The sequence below is a fragment of the Eublepharis macularius genome, chromosome 5 (assembly GCF_028583425.1).
Source record: "Eublepharis macularius isolate TG4126 chromosome 5, MPM_Emac_v1.0, whole genome shotgun sequence".
NCBI lineage: Eukaryota > Metazoa > Chordata > Lepidosauria > Squamata > Eublepharidae > Eublepharis > Eublepharis macularius.
In genome coordinates, this window is record NC_072794.1 from 120,628,868 (window position 1) to 120,653,124 (window position 24,257).

Sequence of the window (24,257 nt, forward strand, 5' to 3'; positions counted from 1 at the left end):
GCACAGGGGACTACCTTTACCTTTTTTAATGTAATTAGTGTCTTCAATTTACTGCAATCTTAAAATAGAAGTACATCAAGCCCCCTGTTTAAAATAATATTTATTTACACTAGAGAAAATGTGAAATTAGGCAGCTATGAAAACATGTTGGAAACTGAAACATCACTATCATTGGTAATAAGCATTTCTGATAACCATGAATAGTCATTGTCCTGCCTGGGGCAACTTGGTTTTTTGTTTAACGGCTGAAGCTAAAAATATAACCATTACTTTTCCCCATGCTTTAAACATTGATTTAAACATGCTTAAGACCCTTCATCTTGTTCATCCTAAACTAATTAGCAGTGTTTCTTTTTAGTCCTGTTTCCATAGCTATATGTATAGAATTGCTTTCATTTCCAAGAAGGGAGCCGACTCTCAAAAGCTTACAGCCTGATTATCTTATTCATCTCTAAGGTACCACTGGGCTCAAACCCTGTCATTCTACTACAGATCAACCGTGCTAACCCACCTAAAACCAGCCCCTCCATGGCTGTGATCACCCCCCACGCCCCTGAAGGTCTTATTTTAAAAAGTGGTAATATACATAATAGCTATAGGGTTAAGATGCAGCCATATGTCAGTTACCAATTTAAAGCTATAGCAATATGCCAAGTACCAAATGTAATTAACACATCACTATAGGTTAAAATCAAAAACTGACATACCATCACTAGCTTAATGCTATAATGAAATGGCAATTACTGATTTTTTAAAATACTCCGAGTGGGGGGCCTGTGGAAGAAGGAGTCAAGAAAAGCCATGGGAAAGCTACCATATGGATGCTCCTCTGCATCTGTGAATGCCACTGCATTGACAACAAAAGGTCCACAGAGAGTGTTGCTCAATGAAAGCAACTAAACTTTCAGTTATAAAATGCTCAAAGCATGCAAACTACTTTTATCCCCTTCCAAATTAAGATTTTTCAGCCTCCACAGAATAGTGCCAGTAAGCTTTAGTGTGCACCTTCCATCATGCATACTCACCACTAGTACAACATGGAGCCAGAACACAAGGTAAGCACTTAACCATGTTTATGATGGTACATTTTAATGTGCTTCCCAAAACAGAAAACTAACCTGCAAGAATTCAGCTCTTAACCAGTCCAGAACAGAAATCCAAAGCTTTAACAATATATTCAGCCATATTTACAGTCCTCTAAATTGCACCTGTAGCAATATTCCAGCAGTTTACATTGAGAACCTTCTTACGTACACATAAAACTGCATTTGTACAGAGCAAAGAAACCTCGGTGTTTTCGTATCATCTAACAAGTCTAACAAATGCTGGAGATAGTTTCAGGTGGATAGCCAGTGTTGGTCTGCATTAGATGAGGAAGGTTCAAGTCCAGCAGCACCTTAGACCAACACAGAATTTCCAGGGTTTACACTTTCAGAAGTCAAGACTCTCAAGAGCTTATAACCTTTGTTGGTTTTACTGGGCTTGAAGCTCACGTTTCACTCTGAAGAGCAGCTTTGTGAAGGGCTCGCACACAAGATCGCTGGTACAGTTCAGTAGAAAACATCATTACGTTTATAATCAGGATGGAATCTACTTATTCTGACTATTTTTCACATTATATGATAGCCAGTGATGTGCTAAGCGGCAGCAGTTTGGAGTAACCTGCTTCTTAGAGCTAGCATTGACTTAAGTGGCTTTCATTCTTGGAGATCTGGATCAACTGCTTATAAAGTTATTTTAACAGAGCGTAGTTTACTCAAGGAAAATCCAGACTACTGTTAATTCTCACGTGACTATTTTGCAAAGCAATTTTATTGAAGACTTTGTGGACCTTAAACATTTGCTTTATATTAATCAAATATTTCATATATATGCCAGCTCCTAATGTGAAAAAACCTGCAACTTATGTGATACATGATTACTTTCATCAAACCAACAGCTCAGAGTTTAGTTAAAATAAAGATGGTTTAGAGTTTCTGTTAAAAGGCCCGTGATATTAGTCTGGAAAAACAACACATGAAATCTAGTCACATGTGAGAACTCTGCCATGTTACATTTAAGAAAGGCACCATATAAAAAATTGTTCTATTTATTTACATAAACTGTCCAAGTAAAAAGAGGTAAAATCCCATAGAGGTTCTTTTCTACATGCAAAATATGGTCTGCGATAATGCAAAGTGAAGATTTAAACCAGATTACATTATACATAATTCATTTTTCTTTCTATTTAACTCAGTTGAGGATAGTTTAAAATAAATTGAAATAAAGCTGTTCTTAATCAGGACCACACCATCCGTGCCATTTATCCACGCAGGCAGTTCCTTGTTCAGGCAAAGCCTGACTGATCATCATTGTGCTGTGAGGGTTGGTGGCATCTGAACACTTGGCGGCTGCATTGGCCAGCCTCCCTGATGATTCTGCCACATATGATAGACTTGTTTCAGGTGAGCAACAAGGTTGTCCTTGATGTCAGGGGTAGATATCTGAAGCCGCACGCTGCCACTGTCAAAGGAGCGGGTAAAATCACCAGAGAACATCTCATAGATCATCCGAGCTACAACTGGAATTACCTGTTTGAAAAATCCCACAGTATTAGTCCAGATGCAATTATGAATTGCAACATACTAATCTGAAAGTCTAGAATATGCTGGAAGTGAGAGGATATATTTGCCAACCATAACTTGTCTTCATTTCTTGTACTTTCATTGCAAGTCTTTAGGTTTCCCCTTGTGGCATGAGTTACGTGGATGCCATTCTGAACTGGTAGACCTGTTAATGTATAGCCAGGCATCAGCATCCAGCCCACATGATCTGTACAGAGTTTCACTCACAACTAGAGATGTGAAGGCCTAGGGAATTTTGTTTTGTTTTTTTCCCCAACACCTTTTATTTTCAATTTTTTCAACAACAAAAAAATGGAATTTGGGTGGAGTACCAAAAATCTCCTATGCAATATTTTCTCTTTTAGAATTAGTGAAATGTTTTTAAAGAAAAGGTGGGCATGCAATAGACATATACAGCTTTTAAATTCAAGACATCAAGAAGGTGTGAAAGAGTAGAGAAGCTTGTTTCAACTTGTGCAAACCTCAAGTTTTCCAAAGAGCTGCATGAGAGTAAAAATGAAGGCTCAGAATCAGAAGTTTCATTGATTCTGATTAGAAACGTGAAGTGGTGATACTTTTTTGTACATAATTAAAATGCCATAATGTATATGCTAATAATACACTACTGAATGGTTCAATGCTTTGATGCTACAAAATTTAACTACATATCAAAATATCCTGTTAGTTTTATTGTAAGTGTATGACCCATTTGATGGGACAGTAAGCACTGCATATATTTCAATTTTCCCCCAAAATTTCTGTTGGCTTCAAAATTTCTGGAAATTTTACATCTCTACTCATAACTCATGCCTGTTACAGGCAGATGTGTAGTTGAGGCAAGCACTCTCTACACAGCTGCAGGAACAATTATGCAGTTACTCTTAAGCAGACACTGTTCTGCACCACAGTTCATGTTTAAATGTGTGAAACTTCTCTTGCTCTTGTTCAGTCAAAGTAGAAGAAAGCCCCAAGCCCAGCCCCAAGATGCATTTCCATAATGATGAGACAGATACTGCTCATCAATCTGATTCTTTATTTTAACTAGTAAGATACACACGTCTGCTTAGAATGCCATCTGATCTCTGTCTGTTGATTGATTTCAAAGCCAAGAGTCAACAAGCCCTTTTCATAAAGCTCCTGCCATTGCTGTTAATACTTCCATATCCCAGAGATGCTAACTGAAGGCTCTCCCACCTCTATGGCCTTTTGCATGTACCATCTGTTTCTTACTAGCTTGTTTGCTGTTGTGTATAACTATGGAATCTGTTGCCACTGGAGAGTCTCCTACACATTCACTGATGGTTTCTCATCCTGTATCATATGGATAGAAACTTGTGAGTTAGAGAAGATCCCACCAAATATACTCTACTGAATTACTGAAGTCTAGATCTAAAATTTCTAGTACACTTTTATTTATTTAAATTGGAAAATACATAATCTTAAACAGAGGCATTGCAATGATATACCAAACTATTTTGGCGATTCAATACTGTGAACTCAATAAAATACTAATAAACTAATAAACTAAATATTCACAGTAGAGCATATGAATAATGGTATCTTTATATGCCATGCTGGAATAGTGCAAGTGCACAAAATGGTACCAGGCACTGATTTCAGATGAGAATCTCAGCTTTTAATCCAACTGAATATATGTGGACAACAGATTTCAAGCAGTTAGGGCTCCAGGGTAATGCAGAGCTTCTTAGACTTCAACAGAAGCAGAATACATGCTAATCTGCTAATCTGTGCAAATTGCTGAATTCAGATGTTTGCAACACAGATTTTGCTACTGACTAGCAAGCAGGCACCTACTTTGTGTGGAAGTCAGCTACAATTCTTCTAACACTTAACGCTATTCTTATTTCTTTCAAGATTCATTATTCTTTTACCTGAACAACGATCAGTTTTCTCTCTTTCGATTTTCCATCTGGCCATTCTTCTCCAAAACAAAAGTAGATCTCATATGGTGGCTGTTTAGCAATCTGTCCTTTCTGGTGGGCAATCAGTTCTAAGAGGGAAGGGGCAAAAAACAAAGGTTGCTAATAACTAGTGAGAAGAGAGTTATCCAGCTCAAAATGAATGCTATTATTTATTTTTATATTTACATTCTGCTTTCCCCCCATTGAAAACCTAAAGCAGCATCATTCTCTTCTCCTCCATTTTATCTTCAAAACAACCACCTTGTGAGAGAGGTTAGATTAACAGTGTGTGTCTGGCCCAAGGTCAACTAGCAATGCTTCCGTGGCAGAGTTCTCCCATATCTCAGCGTGGCACTTCGTTCTAACACCTCCATAATCTTTCTCCCTGAAGGTTATCATCCCAACACCATAAGCTATCAATACTATTATTTCTTTTGGCCCCGTACCAGGTCAGTATCATAATAAGCAGAACAGATAACTTGCTCATGCAGTTACCTCCTTCATAAGTGCTACTGTACCACTGCACAGAAGGCACATAAAAAAAATCAGAACTAATTCTACATTTTCTGGCATCAGCAAGGATTGATTTGGGTCAAAGAGAAGGAAGTAATGATAGAAAAGTAGTTCCTCCTCATTCAGTGACACAGTTCTATACTGCATCAACAATAATCCACCAGTGCCTGCATGCAAATAATAGGACAAGGTGCACACTGAAGTGCATCAAACCACAGAAACAATTTGCACTATACTATTAATGTAGATACAGCTCTAGTTACTCACTGCAAAAGGATCACTGGCCTGAAACAGGCTGCACAAATGTTTCTGTGATTTTTTTAAAAAGTTAACAGCTATTTAAATATGGTGCCCTAAAAGCACTATATAGTTACTCACCACTCAGGAATGTTTCCAGACAGAAGAGTTTGACTTTCTTTTGTCTTTCAATTAAGTTTGGTGTTGTGGAAGAAGGTGCACATGGTCCAGACCAATACACTTTGCACTGGCAGAGCCTGATGGCATAAATGGCATGGCCACTGACTTCCAAGATCAGACCCCTGTCCATGACATCAAGCAGTCGACTTGTGAAGAGCTTTTGCTTTTCGTTTGTGATCTGTTCTGGCCCCGGAAATTTGACTTGCTCCAAATTAATTGGGCCAAAGAGTTCTTCTTGATCGGGCATAGGACCCAGCTCTCCATAGAAGAGTCTGCAGCCCTGAGGGTTGCTCACAGTCATTGTCTGCCCAAACTCTTTGCCTCGATACTCAAACCTGATTTCTAGGTCTGTCACTTGATTTAGAAGAAATACATTATTAGAATACCAGACACTGCAACGGAACTCATAACTGCAAAATCATGAATTTGCTGCCATTTCATACCTGTGTTAGGACATACCCTGTCTGCATTGTGTAGAACAGAACTATTAGTCCCTTATAATGAGCAAAAGAGCAGGATATGAGTCCAGTGGCACCTTAGAGACCAAGAAGATTTTTAGTGTATAAGCTTTCAAGGGTCAGAACTCAAAAGCCTATACACAAAAAAATCTTGTTCTCTAAAGTGCTACTGGATTTATATCCTGCAATTCTACTGCAGACCAGCACTGCTACCTACCTGACATAATGATAAGTGAGGAAATATAAGGCATAAAGAAACCAAGGGCTAGTTCAGACAGCACATCTGCTGTTACTTGCTGATAAATATAACTCGAGCTACTGTTTCATATTTGATTAGTAGATAAACTATCTTGATTACACTTAATCATCACATGAATGCAATACTTAATCAGCAGAAGCAAGCTAATCTATTAATAAGAATAATTTCCATTGCTTCAACTAGTCAAGCTAGAACACATGCAGCAATCCAAAACCAACAGGAGTTTCCAATTCATTCAGCCTAGGCAGTGGCATAGCGCGGCAGGGCAGAGGGGCGGTTGCCCCAGGCGCAAAATTCGTAGGGGCTCAAGAGACTGCGCTGCACCCTTGGAGAGGCCGCCCACGCCGCCTATGTGCTGATGGGGCGGCCGGCTTGCTGGGTGCCAAGCCGTCCTTCCTGCAGCAGGCCGAGCTGGCTGCAGTGGCATGGGCGGCTGCGCCACGCCCTTGGGAAGGCCACCTACACGCTGACAGGGCAGCCAGCTCGCTGGGCGACGAGCCTGCCTTCCTGCAGCGGGCCAAGCTGGCTGCAGTGGTGTGGGCAGCTGCAGCAGAGTGAAGACTGTGCTGCGTCCTTGGGGAGGCCGCCCATACCACCTGGGTGCTGACGGGGTGGCTGGCTCGCTGGGCGCAGAGCCGGCCTTCCTGCAGTGGCCCAGCTGGCTGCAGCGGGGTAGGCAGCTGCTGTGGAGGGGGGCGGCTGTGTCCTGAGTGATGATATCACTAGAAGTGATGTCATTGCGCGGGCCTGAGAACGCGCGCACACGCATTTTGCGCACACACAAGGGAGATCAAAATAGAAAAGGCAGGGTACTTGCCTTGCTCGGGGAGCTCTTAACCTACGCTATGCCACTGAGCCTAGGCTGGTGAGCAACTGATGAGCAACATTTTCAAAACACAGGAGATTGCCTAGACCACATTTTTCTTGATCAATGGGAAACAAACCCAGTCCACATTCCTTTGATACGTAGGGACCTTATAGCAACCCTATTGGTTGATGCAAAGAGTGCCATTGTGACCTTATGAAAGTCTAAGCAAGTCCTGACGATTAAAAATTGGCTCACAAAAATGTGGGATCATTTTATCTCTGAAAAATTGGCTGGTAAGATTTAGCAGGCAGAGCATTTTCCATATAGTACAAATTTTGTAGAGAAGTGGTTTCCGTTTTTTGAGTATCTAGACAGTAACAGTTCTCATCCAGGTCTAAAGTTTTTTCAGGTTTTAGAATATGTTTAAAATATTTGTAAATTTCTGTATTTCCTCACTTTGCAAACTTTTTCATAGTTATGTACTAGTGATCAACTCTCTCTCAGAAATTTTGTAATTATGAAAGTCTGACAGTTTGAAATTTTTGGAATGTTGTAATTTTGAAACTGGGAATTTTAAAAGTTTGGAATTTTGTAATTTGTTTGTTGTATTTTACATTATGCAAATTCTATTTAATCATTGTATGGAGAATAAGTATTATCAATACAAATTATTTTTTTAAAAAATAACTGATGTCTATTAAAACATTTGCTGTACATTCAAATACATGGTCTACTCTCTATGTAAAGAAAACTCAACCTTGCTGTGCATGCAATATTCTAATACTATTTATTTATTCTAGTACCATATGCTCCAAACTAACGTACTTGGAAGAGAGCTAATCCAGAGCTCAGGAGAGCTGAACATGTCATGCTGAAGAGCTGGTGGTGGCATCTCCATATCCAGAGGCTCATTCTTTGGCCAGACAGCTTCAGAGCTGCAGGTCTCCACGCTGGTCGGTGCCATTGGGGAATCTGAGCCGAAGACAAGCAGTTTAAAACCCTTGCAGCATTTGATCTAAAATGACTGTCAACATTTGTCTTACTATATAGACAAGTTTAGCTATATTACCCTTATGAGATTAAGTATTTTAAATAGTAAATAAGCTTGTACTGTAGCCTACAGAGAATTCACCTTCTTTTTTATTCTGCTTGACAAAGTGTTATTTAAGAAATTGGATATTCTTTCACCAGTAAGAATTGGCTTAACAAGAAGCTGCTTTTTATTCGGATCTTCAGATCTATACAGCAATATCTTTGTCTTATCACAAAAAACTATTATTCAGACAGCTCCTTTTCTGAGTTTTAAAAGCGGCTCATAACACAGTAACCACTGTTCATGCTGCCACGGCACGCACACTTCTGTAAACTGCAGTGTGTGTCTAGGAAGTGAGGTTATAAATTAAATGTTTACATAAGCTTACTTTTCCCCCAGTTACTTTGTAAAAACAGTGGTATCAAACTCAAACTGGATCAGAAAAACAAATTTCATCCCAAATAACAAGAGCCAGCTCCCAGTTTTTCACCTAGTAAAACATGAATTCCAACTGAATGCAACACTAACATTGTGATCCTAAGCAGAGTGACATCCTTCTAAATCTGCTGAAGGGCCTGTAAGGGTGTAATTCTGCACGCATACCTGAGAGTAGTGGTGGTGGAGAGTGCTGTCAAGTCACAGCTGACTTGTGGCAATCCCTGGCGGGGTTTTCATGGCAAGAGACACTAACAGAGGTGTTTGCCATTGCCTGCCTCTGCAACCCTGGTCTTCGTTGGAGGTCTCCCATCCAATTACTAACCAAGGTCAACCCTGCTTAGCTTCTGAGATCAGAGAGTAAGCCTCAGTAAATACAGTGAAACACACTTTTGAGCAAACGTGCATGACTGTACTATTAGTTACCAGCCCACCTCAATTAAATACAGATTTGACAAATTAACAGGCATTTCTTCAGAGTTATCAAAATTATACCCAGAATATATACTCCCGCTATTATGTTTCCACCATGCAGTGCATGAATAGGATAACAAAAAGATAGTTTGCATTCATATATACTTCATTGTTATAGTATACAACAGCAACCCTGAGCGAGCCTAATAAAAGTTATTGAAAATTCTTGAGATGATGTATCAGTAGATAATTCAGAGGATGAGTCAGTAATTTGTTTAGGAACAGCTGTGGTATCACAAGCTACACTGGGGCCCCTAAAGGTTTGGCAGATCCTTAGGCTTCTTCACCACTCAAACAGTCCACAATCCACCAAGGGCACAATCCACCAAGATAGTCATCTTGCTTGCAGCTGGCATAATCAAAAATGGTGGTGATGGGCTTGGACTGTATTCATAGTGCCACTTGAGTTCAAGGCAAACACCAGATGCACTACATCTCCTTTGGAGCTTCTCTTGGACCTGGCCAGAAGCAGCTGATGGATATAACCTGTGCCTTCTGCTGCCTCCCAGAGATGCCCCATGGCAAGGCTCACAAGCGCTCCCAGAGCCCGTGTCTTGTATTGGACCCATCCAGTCATAACACGGGAGGAAGCAGCAAAATACTTAAGAGACAGCCCTGCTGCCAGGGCACTCTGCTGTTAACATATCTTGTTAATATCTACCAAGCTTGGTTAAAATAGATGTCTATACAAACAGAGCATGATAGATATCTACTAATTCATTCATCACAGGCAATCTGTTGCACCCTGACCCAACGTGTCTGTGAGGGGACAGAGTATCAGAAAGAATGCACAAGGAAAGAAAGATCAGTTTACAAGACCTCAAAACTTCATGAAGGAAAGCATTAAGATAATCAGTAATAAATGACCTGAACCAGATTACTACATAACTAAAGGATAAAGACAAAGGATAGTTAATGGTCTAGTCTGCCTCCACCGTGTAGGAAGAAAAAATATATAACTTTAATACCTTTGAAGGGAAGTGCATTGAAGGCCATTTGTAGATTAGCAAGATGCTTTTTTTAATTAAAAAAAACACACTGAGGTGTGTGGGAAATTAATGCAGAAGAGTCTGATTGCTGAGACAACATAAGATCAAACCTGTTAAACCTGAACTGAGTTCTAGGAGAACTTCACTGAACAGACTTTTAAGGCTGTGCCATCATTATGGGATGCATATTGGTTTGGCAAATGGGTGCATTCCTCTGCTGCTGATGCTGTGTGGGAATTTACATTTTTATTACAGCCCTACCAAGATGGCGATCACAATGACCCAGGGATGGGGACAGACTATTTCTGCAAAAGCCTGTGGTTGCACGAGTTTCTTTAAATACTCTTGCACAGATGGTAGGAAATGTGCACACACCTTTTCTTCCATACCCTAACACAGTGAAATACCCTACAGCAAAACCTCTCTCTTTGCGTCTATATTGCCCTAGACTACCTGAATACAATGAGGACAGAGGATGGTGTGCTTATAAAAGTCTTGAGATAGAACCAAGCAGTTGAGTTCTAGGATCACGAACCAAGTAGTTGAGTTCTGGGACCATGAACCAAACAGAATTAGTAGCTGCTAAAAGAAACGAAGAGAAAGGTGCCTTGCTAAATAGATGCAACTGAACAAGCTGGCCATTTTAAAAAAGTGTACTTATTGAAGGAAGCAAATGGGACAATGACCACAAACAACAATAGTAGAAGATTTCTGTCCCAGTTCAGTACACAAAAGCTTGTGCTTTTCATGTGATGTAGACACTGCTGGCTCCCTGTGCAATTTTCTGTAGCACATTGCTGAAGAAATTGCTAGTTTAACAGCATCCTGACCTTAAAAATGGCAGTTTTATTAATGTATTTATATTTCACTTAATACAGTAGTGACAAGAGAGTGACCCACAATGGATTATGGATGGAAAGGCAATTCCATTTTTAAACTCCCTAATTACAACTTTTTTTATTTCGATGTTTCTGCAAATCTGGGAGTTTTCTGAATAGGAACTGGGGCTGGTTCAACAACACAGATTTGGCTATCCAGCTCCTGACTATTAGATATCGCGATACTGTAAAAAGACAAATGATAATTAAAACATAATTTTATGTCATACGCACATTCTTTGCTACGATCTAATTTACTAACCATTGATATTAAGAAATGGAAAAGTATCCTGTATGGTTACATTCTGGGATTGGTTTAAATCATCCTCATCTTCATCATCAAGGTCATTATCCTTCTCATCCCATGGAGCTGAACCAGTGGAGCCTATAGGAAAAGCACATACTGAAGGATTAGCAAGTAACGTATATCAACAGAACAGAAAAAGAAATGCAATCACCATTGATCGGAACTATTGCCTACAATTGCATAGAATTCTTTCCAACTGCACATTGTAGAAGAGAAAAAAGAAATGTAGTCACCACCAATCTGATATATTGCATACAGTTACATAGAAGAATTCTTTTCCATTGCACTTTGCAGACCTGACCAATTTTTATTCCAAGTACTGCTTGACTGTCCAGAAGCAGCACAACCCTCCCTTCTTTTGGACTTCTCAGCTTAACATGAAGGATCCCATTGCCCTGATATAGCTCCCAAAGTTGATACAGCTCAATCACAGCATGATCACCTGCTATGCTAACCCTTTCACTGTGCTATAGGAAGACAACAGACACCCAGAGAAAACTTTATCTGGCCCATAACCTGCTAGTCTCCTACAGCCAATGGCTAACTCTAATAATGGTTCTTCCAGATACACAAATATGTTCATGCTCCTGTCTTTCAATCCAAATACATTTCTGACTTGTGTTCTTCGTGTTTCTAGGTTCTTTGAATGGAATTCACTCTCATTGAATCTCGTTGCTATAATCTGAAAGCATGAAGGGTTTTTTTAGGCCAATCTACTTAGAATACAGAGCCAAGATAAAAAAATGAAACAATAAATATTCTCATTCTTGCACCATTGGCGTTCTGCCCTTATTTGTTTGGTTACTGGTGTGGCCCTCGCTGCCTTTTTAACCTATTTCTTGAACAGAAGGGACAGCAAAGTTCAAGTCCAGTAGCTCCTTAAAGATCAAAAAGATTTTCAGGGAATCTCAAGCTTTTGAGAGTCAAGGTTCCTTTCATTAGACACCAGAAAAACTCTCTGCCTCACCTGGATTAATGATTGCTCCCTGGGATTGTGGTATATCACATACTTCATAAATTTTAATCGGATTCATTGGCACCTCTTTGGTGCCATCATACATCAGGTTAAATTCTCGGCTTTTGTTGAGAGCACATCGGAGCTGAGCTTTCCATTTTGCAGGGTCAGGATCGTCAACTCCTTCTTGGTATTTTCCTGTCTCTACAGCCCAAGCCTGGGAACAAAGTACACCATACTTAGCTGAGTGCTGTCATGATGCCAGCCGTCTGCTGTTGCCAAACAATCCACTATCTGTCACACAGATCTTACAAACACATTTTACAGTAGCTAGTGATTGCTGCCACTGCCTTCTGATTCCCAATATTAACTTTATTTTTTAAAAATCATGTCCTACTTTTCTCAGAGAGAAAACAAATCACAGTGCATGGCACTGTTTTTCTGAATCAATAGGCTGCAGGATCCCTGTATCGGCCACTTTGTTGGACTCAAAGAAGCCAATCAAAAGGAAAACTGAGTTTGTATGTGGAATTAAGGTTCCATATGTACCCAGCTGAATTAATTTAAGCAAAGGCTTCAAACAAAAACCAAGATTCCTGCTACAGAGAAAGTATCTGCAGCTAGAAACGGAAATTAAATTTATAATAAAATACCGGTAATTGCTAACAGACAGGCATTTGCTACCAGATAGTTTTTCTTTTTTAATGTGTTATTTTCCATACTGCTACAAATAACAAATTATTTCAGTCTGAAAAAAATCAACATCTAGAAAGTTCATGGGGGGAAAAACGTGTTTAATCTATCAGCAGCAAACCCTAACTGAAAAGAAATACATTATGAAACAAGCAAGAGAAGCAGGGAAGAGCAAAGATGGAGATTCTTAGCAGGGAAGTTATTTGAAACTCTAAGAGAAACAGCCAGACAAAACACAAAAAGATTAGTTGTGTAGCAATACAGGATATGCAGAATGAAGATAAAGCACTAAGTAGCTGATGGGAAGGAAGCTGCATCTGACAAGAACTTCAAAGAGATTACAGTGACCACTACAGGCTGCATTGTCTCCCAGTTTCCTCTCTTCCTCTTATGGCCGTGGGTTCAGGGGATTATTTTTGTGTGAACCAAAATGGCACTGTTTTAATTAATTTAGCAAAAACAGAGTCATGAGATTCTGAAGGGCAATAAAATACCTGGATTACTTAATGTAAGTAAGGTTAATGTAAGTAGCAAGCAACCCCTTATTCCATTCCCTTTTCTCCCATGCAGAAGATTAACAAGATGTCTATTCTGAACACATGGATATGATAAGGTTAAAGAAAGGCTCTAGTAAAAAGAAAGGACAGTGAGATATTTGTCTGAACATAAATAAATATACTGAGAATCAGTGTAGTCTAGTGGTAAGATCTTGGAGAACCAAGTTTGAATCCCCACTCTGCCATTCACTAGGTGACCCTGGACCAGTCAAACATACTCAGACTAACCTAGCTCACAAGGTTGTTATGAGGGTAAAAGGGAGAAGAGGAGAAAGATATAAGCCACCTTGGGTCCTCATTGGGGACAAAGGTGGAATATAAATGAAGTAAGTAAAAAAAAACCTAAGAGAAGTTCTTGAGATCATTGCTTAACAAAGTAATCCAGTTTTCACAGAAAAATCTGCAAGTGTACTCCTAATCATGCAAGATTGTACAATGAATGGTACAAACTGAACAATTCCTAATCCTCTGGTGCTGGATTCCACCAAGTTCACATTCACAGCAACTGTTATCACACAAACACAAATGGCCTTCCCACAAATTATTGGCAATGTTAGTCTGCTAGACTCAAGAAGTGCCAGTAACTGCAAACTAAACAACAGTACTGGAAAGGATAAACAGAGCTCTCCAGGGAAGCAAAAGGAAAAGGAACCTCCAAGCAATGGCCTCAGCAATTACACACCGTCTTTAGGAGTATTATTTAGTGGGGGTGTGCGATTCAGGTTTCCAATTCAGGATAAATACCCGAATCGGACTCAATTTGTAAAGATTCGGGATTTTCAAATCGGGCCCAGCATGTTGCCTCCAATTTGGAAATGCCGAATCAAAGCTTCCTGAAGTGATTTGGGTCGCTTTGGGAAGCTTCGGGGCACTTTCAAACCCTGGCTGGCTCCTGCTGACTGCCAGCAGGGAAAGGGCCCTTTAAACTCCAGCTGGCCCGTGGGGGGGATCCCCTCACATGAGAAGCACGGGAAGCCCTGCCACCACTTATTTCACCTGATGGGAGGGGGAGGAGTTCCAGTGTGCTCCAAATCTTCATGGAACATACTGAAAGAAGGCAATAAGCAGTTTCCAAAGCAGCCTGCCACTTCAGAAATCGCTGATTTCTGATTCTTTTTCCCACTTCAGAAATTTCAAAGCGGGAAAACTGAATCTTTCCATCCCTGCACGCCCATATTATTTAGCATGTTTGTACCTCTCCTTTCCCAAAAGTAGTTCCAGGAGGCATGAACAGAGGGCTTTGTTATTTTATTCTCACGGTCACCCAGTGAAGAAGTAGAGATTGTCCAAAGCTACCTCCTAGCTAGGCATGAATTTGACTCAATGTCACCAGTTCATGCCCTTCTCTATGAACTGTATCAGGGTGGCTTTCCAACATGGAATCTTGTGTTTATTCATGTGTAGTTTTGCTTACCTTAAAAATAGTATTCTCTTCTTCATGCTGAGGACTGTGCCGAGTTGCATGCTTCCACGGGATCTGAAATCGCTTTGCTTCCCTGTTAAGCCATATAAGGCCTGGGTACATACCACTGTCTACCTGAGCTACCAGCCAAGGTTTCAGTCGGACTCTGCGTGGGTGTAATGCCATTATCTGGATGAAAACACACACACAAAACACAGAGCAAACAAACTATCAGGAATTTGAAGGAACTTTCATTTTCTATGAATGAAGCAATAGAAACCAACTGTGTCTGCTGTCAACACCTTGATTCTAACTCCTTCCATTTCCTTGAAGGTCTCATAAAAAATTCCAGTCAGTTTAGCTGCTGATATGAGCTGAAGCTAAGGCAAGCCCAGCCTAACAATGTAAACAAGAACTCATATTAAAAGTCTCAGGATATCCAGCACCCTTTATCAGTATGGACAACTTAGGCTACTAATTCAAAATGGGACAGAAAAGCCATGCAAACTGGCTAAAGTTATGTGGTATAGAGTGAGGACACAACTAGAGGTTGCAATGTAGAAGAAACCACTGCCCAAAACTGCTTCTTTCACCACCCTCAGACAATTTTTGGCAGCAACTAGATATATATTGTAACATCTAGTTCCCTTCTAATTGTTTCTGCAACAAGAAAAAACTTATACTTTATCATCAAAAATTTAAAGGTCAGATTGATCTTTATATTCCTTGTTGATTAAAACAGCTCACTGGGTCAGAGGCTGAGCGTGCAGATATTAATCTTGTCTGCAACCTGCTTATTGTTTTATCTTCACAGAATGAATCTATAATACTTTGACTATACTGCAAGTCCACAGGAGTAGGAAGGTTACAGTATGCTTTTAAGAAGTGTCATTCTGCATTCAGAAGCAAAGTGAGTTCTATACTGGTTACCTGGTAATAATGTTTTCTGCATACCTGCTACTAGTTTCATCTTTCAAAACAAAAGATGTATCTTGTTGCAGACAAAAAACATTTCATATGCTATTTGAAGATCAACAAATAGCATCACTGATGTTAATAATTTTATGGTCTATGGCAGAACTGCATACATGATTTCCTTACCATTTGTACAAGCTACATGTCAAAAGGATTTTTAAAACCCAATTAGACGTATCCGTGTCTATTAACATTTAACCTAAAACTGTCCCCCACCCCCACCCCGCAAAAAAGTGTAGCTGACTTAGTTCTCGTGTTGTTTTCAAGACACAAGAGGACAGAATTCCCTATAAAGCATGCTCAGCTTGCCACATACACTGACAAAGGGATGTCTGGCATGTTCTGCCAAGGGAGGAGGAGACAGCTTAGGGATCCATGAGAAATCTGACCTCAAAATAGGGATCTTCAGATTGCTGAAGTTGAAGAATTGCTGACATCTAGCCAATCACACTAATAAGCAAAAGTACTTGGCAGAAAAATGTGTCACATAAACCAAATATAGGACTCCAAGTAGCAAAGCCCTACACATACATGCAAAAGGGAAGCCCAGACATTCACATTATAATCAGGCACCTATTGAATGGAATCCACCCAGAAGGTAGTCGACACCAAAGCCATCTCAGTGGGCAAGTACATTATCAATGGTGGTGGCACAGGCACCTTGCTATTGAACAGGTGTGAAATTGTGATACAGCAATGAGCCATTGCACTGGAACAATGCTGGTATGCTAGCAAAACAGTGTAATTGGGGACTAAGGACAACAATGCAACCAAGGCAGACCCAAGCGGAAGCAAGGGAACAGAATACATACACATTCAAATGCACAGCACAAGACAACATCCATCAGATTCCAAACTAATGAAATTGGAAATACGAAGAGAATCAACACTACTGCTCCATCAAGAAGCCAACAGTGGGTATGCAAGAGCATGACTGGGAAAGAATTAACTGTTGATAGAGAATAAAGGTGAAACATAAATTATAATGCACAGAGAAAAATATCTGGGAGCAATAACAATACATAAAGGAACAAGGGTAGTTGTATCACATTTGCCTTCTCAGTTTCCCTACAGGTCCCAGCCTCAAGACTGGCCATCTACACCCACTGGAAATTTCAGTTTTGTTACTACTGCCAACCACTGATGCAAGGTCAAAATATATCACATCACATCATGAGATGGAGAGGACAGGCAATATAATACAATTCATCAAGTTACTGCAACAAATGGCCACTAATATAGTAAGTTATAGTAAGCAGCAACAGATACATGCGAGTAATAGACATGTTGCTCTTAATTTTCACCATATAAGATAGGATAAAATGGAGTTCAGCAACTGAAGAAACAGGAACACGGCCAGTGCTAGCAAAACACCTCTTCTCTAGTTGAAGGAACACAGCCAGAGATTATCTATACAAGCAGCAAAATAACTTGAAACTGGAAAACCGGAATCTATGAAGAAGTTTGATACAATCTCTCCCCCAACCACTTCCAAAGACTGTCATTACAGGCTGAGGTAAGCAACTCCCCCACATGCACGCTAAACATTAACATGCCAGATTATTTTGCTCTGCCCTGAGTTAGTTCTGCAATCAAGCTGAATCCAAGGTGCCAGGGGCACCACTAGAATGTGACATGGAAAAGGTGGTAGGCTGGGCTTACCCACCATCCCCTCCAGGCCTGCACACCCACTGAGACTCAACTTGCTCACAGTTAGTCTTGCCATGTACAATTCTAGTTTCTCCCTCTCCCCTTTTGTTGGCACAGATAAGATTTTTACTGCAATCCACAGGACACTTTCCTGGGAGTAAGCCCCACTGAATAACTTGGAACTTACTTTTGAGTAAACCTGATTAGGATTGCTTTCTTAGACATTTTGGGCAAAAAGGTTGTCTGCCCACTGTTATGGGTGCTGCCTATCTTGCTGAAATCTCTGACAGTGCCACATTTCTAGTGAACCAGCTTAGCAAAACTAGTTATCGTTGGTAAGTCGATAAAAGCACATGAAATGGTGCTGCACATTCAGAACCTGGTAATCTATGCTGGCATCTATAGCCACTGAGTAGTAGTTGGAAAACTGCCATGTGGTGGCCTGCAAATCTTTTTTCAAAATGAGCGAATTGAGGTAGGCAGAGCAAAATGGGAGGTAATGGAAGGCATTGTGCCTTACAGTGAAATCCTCAGCAGAGTTACTCTAGTCTAAGCCCATTGAAATCAATGGGCTTAGACTGGTGTAACTCTGCTGAGGATTTCACTGTATGTCACACACGAACCATCCAAAGCTTAACAGCCCAATAACAACTATTCTGACCAGTATCATTTTTCCAGTTGTTCAGGCATGGATCTTTCCTTTCCTTCGCACGTGGGACCATCAGCATGCAAAGCCATATCCCAGAATTGCCCTCCCCCACTAGACAACACAGAAAGATGTCCAGAAGAATGCAGTCATGAGCCTAAAGATATGGAGGCAAGGGGAAACAGCACGCTACAAGCCAGGCGTATTAGAAACTACATAAAAATGCTGAACTCCAGAAGGGTAGCACTATTGCAATAAAACCAAAAATGAGTAATGTGGTACTTTAAAGAATAACAGATGTGCTGCACTTGAATGAACTTCATCAGATACACACTGTTATGAATGAACTGCAATGGAAGGACAACAGAAGTGCTCTGTTCAGTGACACGAGGGTTCTATCTACGTTTTTTCTGTCCTCCAAATTTATACTGCACCAAGATTAATTGCTTGGAATCTACTATATTACCCCCAAATACAGATATGAAACTTGGGGGGGGGGGTGCAGCGGCACTCAGGAAACAAAATGGAAGATTTTAAGAAAGTTTCATCCCCCAGTGACTATCTCCCCATTTTTCCCCAAACAGAAATACTGGGGAATACTGAAAAAAATCGTGTAAAATATTCTCTTTTAGAATTAAATGCCTTTTTAAGACATGGCTTTACTTACTTAAAACACACAGTGAAAAAATGTTTATGTAAGACAACAGCATTAGAGAATAATTTCTAAGTATGGAACGTATTTTCAATGATATGGTTATTGCTTAAATGTGACTGATTTGATCCACAGTTAATATGCATGATGACAAACTGAAGAGTTCAATGTTATGAAGTGCTATAAAGTTTAACTTTATCCATATATGCTGCTAGTCCCACTAGGCCTATTTTTGACCAAATAACAGATTTTCTTTTGTTTACTGCCTAAGTTTTCTTTTGTTTATTTTCTATTGTCAATTTTTTCCCCATTCTTGTGACAGATGGGATTCCACTAGAATTTTCCAATGTGAATTTTGATATGCTTTTTTTCCAGCTCGGTGTGACCATTTCAGTGAAAAGAATAATACTAGTGACCTAGACATCTATACCTGCACAAGGAGTCCTCTTTTACCTCCCTTCCTGGCAAAGCATCAGGTTGTGAGTCTAAACTTTGTCTCTTTTCAGAGTCCTATTTTGAAAGAAGAGTCTTGCCCAAGACCGTATGATTCAGGGCTATGGTTTTTTTTTCTCCAAATTGGGGGGAGGTAATTTTGGCACAGAGGGATTTTATGTGTTTAACCACACCTGAATATGCTCGATTGTGCGTGATTATTTTTCTGCCATTCCTTGTCTTAAAAGAACTTAGAAAGATATGGCTTCCTAAGGACCCAATTATTTTTCTGCCAAGAGACTATGTTCATAGTGAACGTCTCTCCATTGGGTGGAACAAAGGTTTCCAACATGTTCAGGTAGCAGGGCACAGGTCCAACCAGTATGTCTCTTAGTCCGAAAGGTTGAGCCTCTCCTAACATGGCACGTCTGAGACACTCTCACATGGAAAACCTGTGCTTAGGTACTCTGTAACTAATTTCACTCCACAAAGACTAGTTTTATTTTCTTTACTTTGCAGAACTTAAGCAGGTTGTCAAATTGTTGGCACGCATTTTGGACTACTTTGGTGCAGAATTCTCATTTAGCATACAAGAGAGAAAGTTTGGTATAGTGGTTAAGAGTGCGAGACTCTAATCTGGAGAGCTGGGTTTGATTCTTCACTCCTCCTCTTGAAGCCAGCTGGGTGACCTTGGGCTAGTCACAGTTCTCTGGAGCTCTCTCAGCCCCACCCACCTCAGAGCATGCTTTGTTGCAGGGATAATAATGTAAACTTGTAAACCGCTCTGAGTGGACATTAAGTTGTCCTGAAGGGCGGTGTATAAATTGAATGTTGTTGTTGTTGTTGTTGTTGTTATTATTATTTTAATATTTTAAATAATAAATGCCATCCCATAAATAAAAAAGAACCAAAGATATGCATAATTACACACATGTCCTTCAAACATTGCAACCCATCTGAAAAGTTTAAGCAGGAGAGGGGCAGGCAGCTCAGCAGAATTCCTATTTTTAATGCTACCTCTCTTCTTATGTATTCCTACTGTAACAAATGATCTTAAATAACAAAAATTGACGCTTTATAAGTGTACACACTCAGACAAAATGTTTACACCAGGCCAGTCTGTTTCCTCCTTAGTGCAGCTGTATACAACTTGCTGTGGAGAAGCTCAGCTAGAGATTTAAAACTGGCCCGTTTACTTAGGAGAGATTTGCATAATAAAGCTAATTAACATTAACCAACATAGAACGCGAACACTATAAAAGGTCCGTTTTAACTCTGAATGGTAAACCACATATGATAAAACTAGGCCACTGCTTAAGCCTCAGTTTTAACGCACACTTTGTGGCCTTAAGCGTCTTCACAGGACCAAGTTCAATTCTCTGCCAGCGTCGCTCCAGTTACTTTTCCTGGAACAATCACAAAACGCAAGTAGCCATATTGCGCCCAAACAAAAAAAGCCATGCAGTACCCTTTAATTAGACTAACCAGAACGACACTAAACAATGTTAAAGCCTTTACACTGGTTGTGTGTTATTTTGGTTGGCCCTCATCAAGGGTAATGCCTGCATTTTGTTTTTCGAAAACGCACATCATTTGCAAGTGTAAGGCTGCGGCCAATCCTCATACTACGGGTACAGTCCGGCACACACTCACTTAGGAGGAGTTCCCAACGAACACCCCGGTGTTTCCTTCCCAGTAAACATGCCCAACTAGCTCGTGCTGCAGAGCAGAAGCAGATGCGCCTCAAGCCAACAGACGCTCTTCTCGTCTAACCAGCCCCGCAGTTCATTCAGGCTAACGCCAAGTTCTTTCCCACCTCAAGGCAAAGGCCTAGCGTTCCCGGCGGAGGACACAGCGTTCTCCCGGGGCTTTCTCGATAACGTTTTGGGGATTCCGGAGAGAGAAGCGCAGCTCAGAGGCATACACTGGCGGAGAAGGAGGATAGAAGCACCGCAGAGAAAGACTTCTAGGGGACAAAAGCCGGAAAACCCCCTTGGGAGGACAAAGGTTGCCAACCTCCAGGTGGGGCCTGGGGATCTCCCGGAATTACAACTGTTCTCCAGCCTACAGAGTTCCACTAGAGAAAATGGTTCCTTTGGAGAGTGGACGGTATAGCACTACAATCCGCTGTGCTCCAGCCCCTCCCCAAACCCCGTCCTCCCCCCCCCCCACGTTCCACCCCCAAGATCTCCAGGTACTTCTAACCCAGAACTGGCAATCCTCTTGAACCCAGCTGAGAAGGCTGCCAGTGCCAAGAGCGTCAGACCTGGGCTGGAAGCAATACAGAGCGGTGGAAGGAAGCCACCTTCCACTCAAGGATCTTGAAAAGCCAGTTTGCGTGGAGGGACGCGGAAGGGGTTTTAAAGAACAAACCAGGCTGCAGCTCTCGGCCAGGGACCCGGGACCGAGCGGGCTGTCTTTCTCAGCGGCGTCTTCAGCCCAGTCGCAAGACTCGGCGCTCCTCCGCTGGGCTGCGGCGGCGGAGGCGGCTGCCTAGCTCGTTCACCTGGGCCAGGTGCTGCCGGGCTCGCTCCGCCCCATAGGGCCGCGTAGGGGAAAAGGCGGCCTGAGCCCTGAAGGGGTGTGGACGGAAGCAAAAGAGGGAGGAAGGGAAAGGTAGCGCAGCGGGGTTGAGACTTGTCTGGGAATGGCCTCGCGGAGCATGCACAGTGCTTTTTCTTCGGGGAAGCCAAAGAAGCCCACACGGAGGGCAAGGGCGTCTAAAGGGTAGAGTCGTTTCAGGTGGGTAGCTGTAGGAGTTTGCAGGGGGAAATCCGGGTCCCATAACACCTTAGATACTAGATTTCCAGGGTATGAGGTTTCGAGAGCCGAAATTCCCTTGGTTAGAAATTAAAGTATAATCCCATAAAGGTATTAGTCTGCAGTAGTACAACAAAACGGGAGTCCCGTTCCACTTGAAAGACTAACCAAGTGTATCCCAGCATAAATTTCTCCCGCCAGAGCTCATAGCATCTAATGAATGAAGCTTAGGCTGGAATACATTTGGTTAGTCTTTAAGGTGCCCCCTGGGTTCCTGTTTTATTGAGGTCAGAGTTGGAGCCACTTGAAGCGCCTCTTATTTTAAAAAGGCTTGGCTAACTGGAAAAAAAACAAACCGTCAATATCCTTCAGTACAGCTGGTCTAATCAATACACTCCTTTCCCTTTCAGGCCTTAAGAGTTCAAAACATTGATTTTAGTCCAATCTTGCCTTGTGTTGGTTTTCCTACTTGCTTTACTTAAACTTTTTCAATTTTCTGAAGTTCAGAATCCAGTTTCTGATAGAAAGATGTTTCCAACTCACAGGTAGAGTATGAAGACAAGTTTCAATTTTAAACTAATTTCCATAGACATACATTTTGTTTTTGTTTGCCTGGAATTGTACTTCCAAATTAATACCTGCAATCCTATGCTTTATTAGGAATACACAACACTTTTATAGTTTTATTTTTCTTACTTAATATACATCCCACCTTTTGCCTGAATGGGACCCAAACTGTGAACTTAGTTCTCTCTTTCATCTTATTCTCACAACAACCCTGTGAAGCAGATTATGCAGAGAGAATGTGACTGGCCCGAGGTCACCCAGCGAGCTTCCATGACTGAGTGGGGGCTTGAACCTGAGCCTCCTAGATCCTAGTCTGACATTCTAACCGCCACCACGCTGGGTCTCATTGACTTAAGTTTAAAGATACTTCCAGAAACAAAGAATTTGGAGCTACCATTACTGTTTTGACATCATGATTACTATGCCACACCACACCTCTGAATGCGCTAGTCCAGACCCATGTGGATTCCTTGTATCTGTTCCTTCCAAAATGATTAGGAAGCATCCTGTTTTTAAATATTTCAGTGTAGACAGTTATAGAAAATGTTCTAGTTTACATTAAGTTTTATTCTTTATCTACAGTGTCTTTGGACTAGGACTTTGGAAACCCATAATACTTATTTACATACAGACAAATTCATCATTTCAAAATGATACATTATACTACCATATTCTTTTGTACCAACCTTGAGGAACCATGAGGCGTGATTGAAGCCCAGAATCCAGATCCTCCCAAAGATTATCAAAATGCTTCCTCCACCCTTGCTTTCCTCATATCAGTACTCCAAAGTTGTGCCTTTACTTGTAACTGCTGCACAGTTTATTCTTTCCAGCACATGTACTGACTAGCTGTCTTCATTGTGCCTGTGGTGTGATTCCTGCCGTAATATTACCTTCTTATAAGGTAGGGAATGGTGACTCAACTATGAATCTTAGTTTCACAAGAACAAGTTATACTACGTAATTCTATGTAAATGAACCAGAAAAGGGAGACAGTCCCTTTTCGTTCTTCTCACACAGACTATAGTCCATTGCTAAGCATCTGGCAGTGTTGTTAACTTTGGAAAGCCAGGTTTTTATGCCTAATCTCAACTCTCCTGATTTCTCCACTCTGGTGTTTCATCCTTCTGATCTTTACTAGACGTTGCTAGGCCACAGACAAATGGTCCTTAATAGTATCATGTGCATTGCCCTTTTTTGCCAAGCAAATTTACCTGTTAATGCAGAATATCAAGCAGATTAGTCTTGCAATTCACTTCCTAACTTCTTTTGGGCTTCAGTGCAGCTAACATGTTGAAACACGCTCTATGAGCAGTCTCAAGGAAAATGAATAACCTGTCTTGTCAAAGCCTCCCAGGCTCTGAGCTAGGAAATTTCTTAGCTTTCATCAGTGATTGAAACATATGTGATTCATCTATAGGTGCATATGATTGGATATCATCTGTTTCTATATACTTGGGTTGTCCAAGACAGTCCTGCATGTAGCATCTGTCTAACATGCTTGCTGACTCTTTGAGGAACATCTTGTTTCCTCATATCGTTCACTTAATGTATTCCTTCCATAAACCTGTGCAAGATAATTGGGAAACAACCATATATGTACTAACTACATGTTACGCGTGCAGGAAAGAAGGAAGTGAAGCAGTAATTCTATGTATATTTATGGTTGAGGTAAATCCCTTTATACTATTGTAACTTGCTTTCAAGTAAACATAACCAGAATTCCTCCTGTATTGAAGAAGAAGACCATTAAAGTTGCATTCAGCTATCATTATCATGTATGTTGTTTAAACCATGACTTCTACAACAAGTTATGGTTAAGTCTACCAAACTTAAATAACAAATCCTAGTTTGCGCATACCTGGATTTGTT

The 24,257-nt window shown here is 40.9% G+C and overlaps 1 protein-coding gene across 2 annotated transcripts; it reads right to left on the minus strand.

The window, feature by feature from the left end:
* Positions 1-2,073: 2,073 nt before the first annotated feature.
* IRF6 (interferon regulatory factor 6) lies at positions 2,074-23,224 on the minus strand. 2 transcript variants are annotated; one of them, XM_054980501.1, is made up of 8 exons: positions 23,072-23,224; positions 14,716-14,892; positions 12,064-12,268; positions 11,052-11,174; positions 7,806-7,952; positions 5,417-5,809; positions 4,496-4,614; positions 2,074-2,570 (listed from the first exon to the last, which is right to left on the minus strand). In XM_054980501.1, the coding sequence occupies exons 2-8, from the start codon at positions 14,887-14,889 to the stop codon at positions 2,349-2,351; spliced, it is 1,383 nt and encodes a 460-aa protein (XP_054836476.1). In that variant the 5' UTR covers positions 14,890-14,892; positions 23,072-23,224; the 3' UTR covers positions 2,074-2,348. The 2 variants fall into 2 exon arrangements, with proteins under 2 accessions (XP_054836476.1, XP_054836475.1); XM_054980500.1 differs by lacking the exon at positions 23,072-23,224 and adding an exon at positions 21,432-21,602.
* Positions 23,225-24,257: the final 1,033 nt, after the last annotated feature.

What these genes read in the sequence shown, in the direction of transcription:
- IRF6 (XM_054980501.1), bottom strand. Translation starts at nt 14,889, where the DNA reads ATGGCATTACACCCACGCAGAGTCCGACTGAAACCTTGGCTGGTAGCT. An exon ending in GGGAGCAATCATTAATCCAG is followed by an intron (nt 11,175 to 12,063) that starts GTGAGGCAGAGA and finishes CTTTTCCTATAG; the next exon opens with GCTCCACTGGTTCAGCTCCA. An exon ending in TCTGGAAACATTCCTGAGTG is followed by an intron (nt 4,615 to 5,416) that starts GTGAGTAACTAT and finishes CTTCCCTCTTAG; the next exon opens with AACTGATTGCCCACCAGAAA.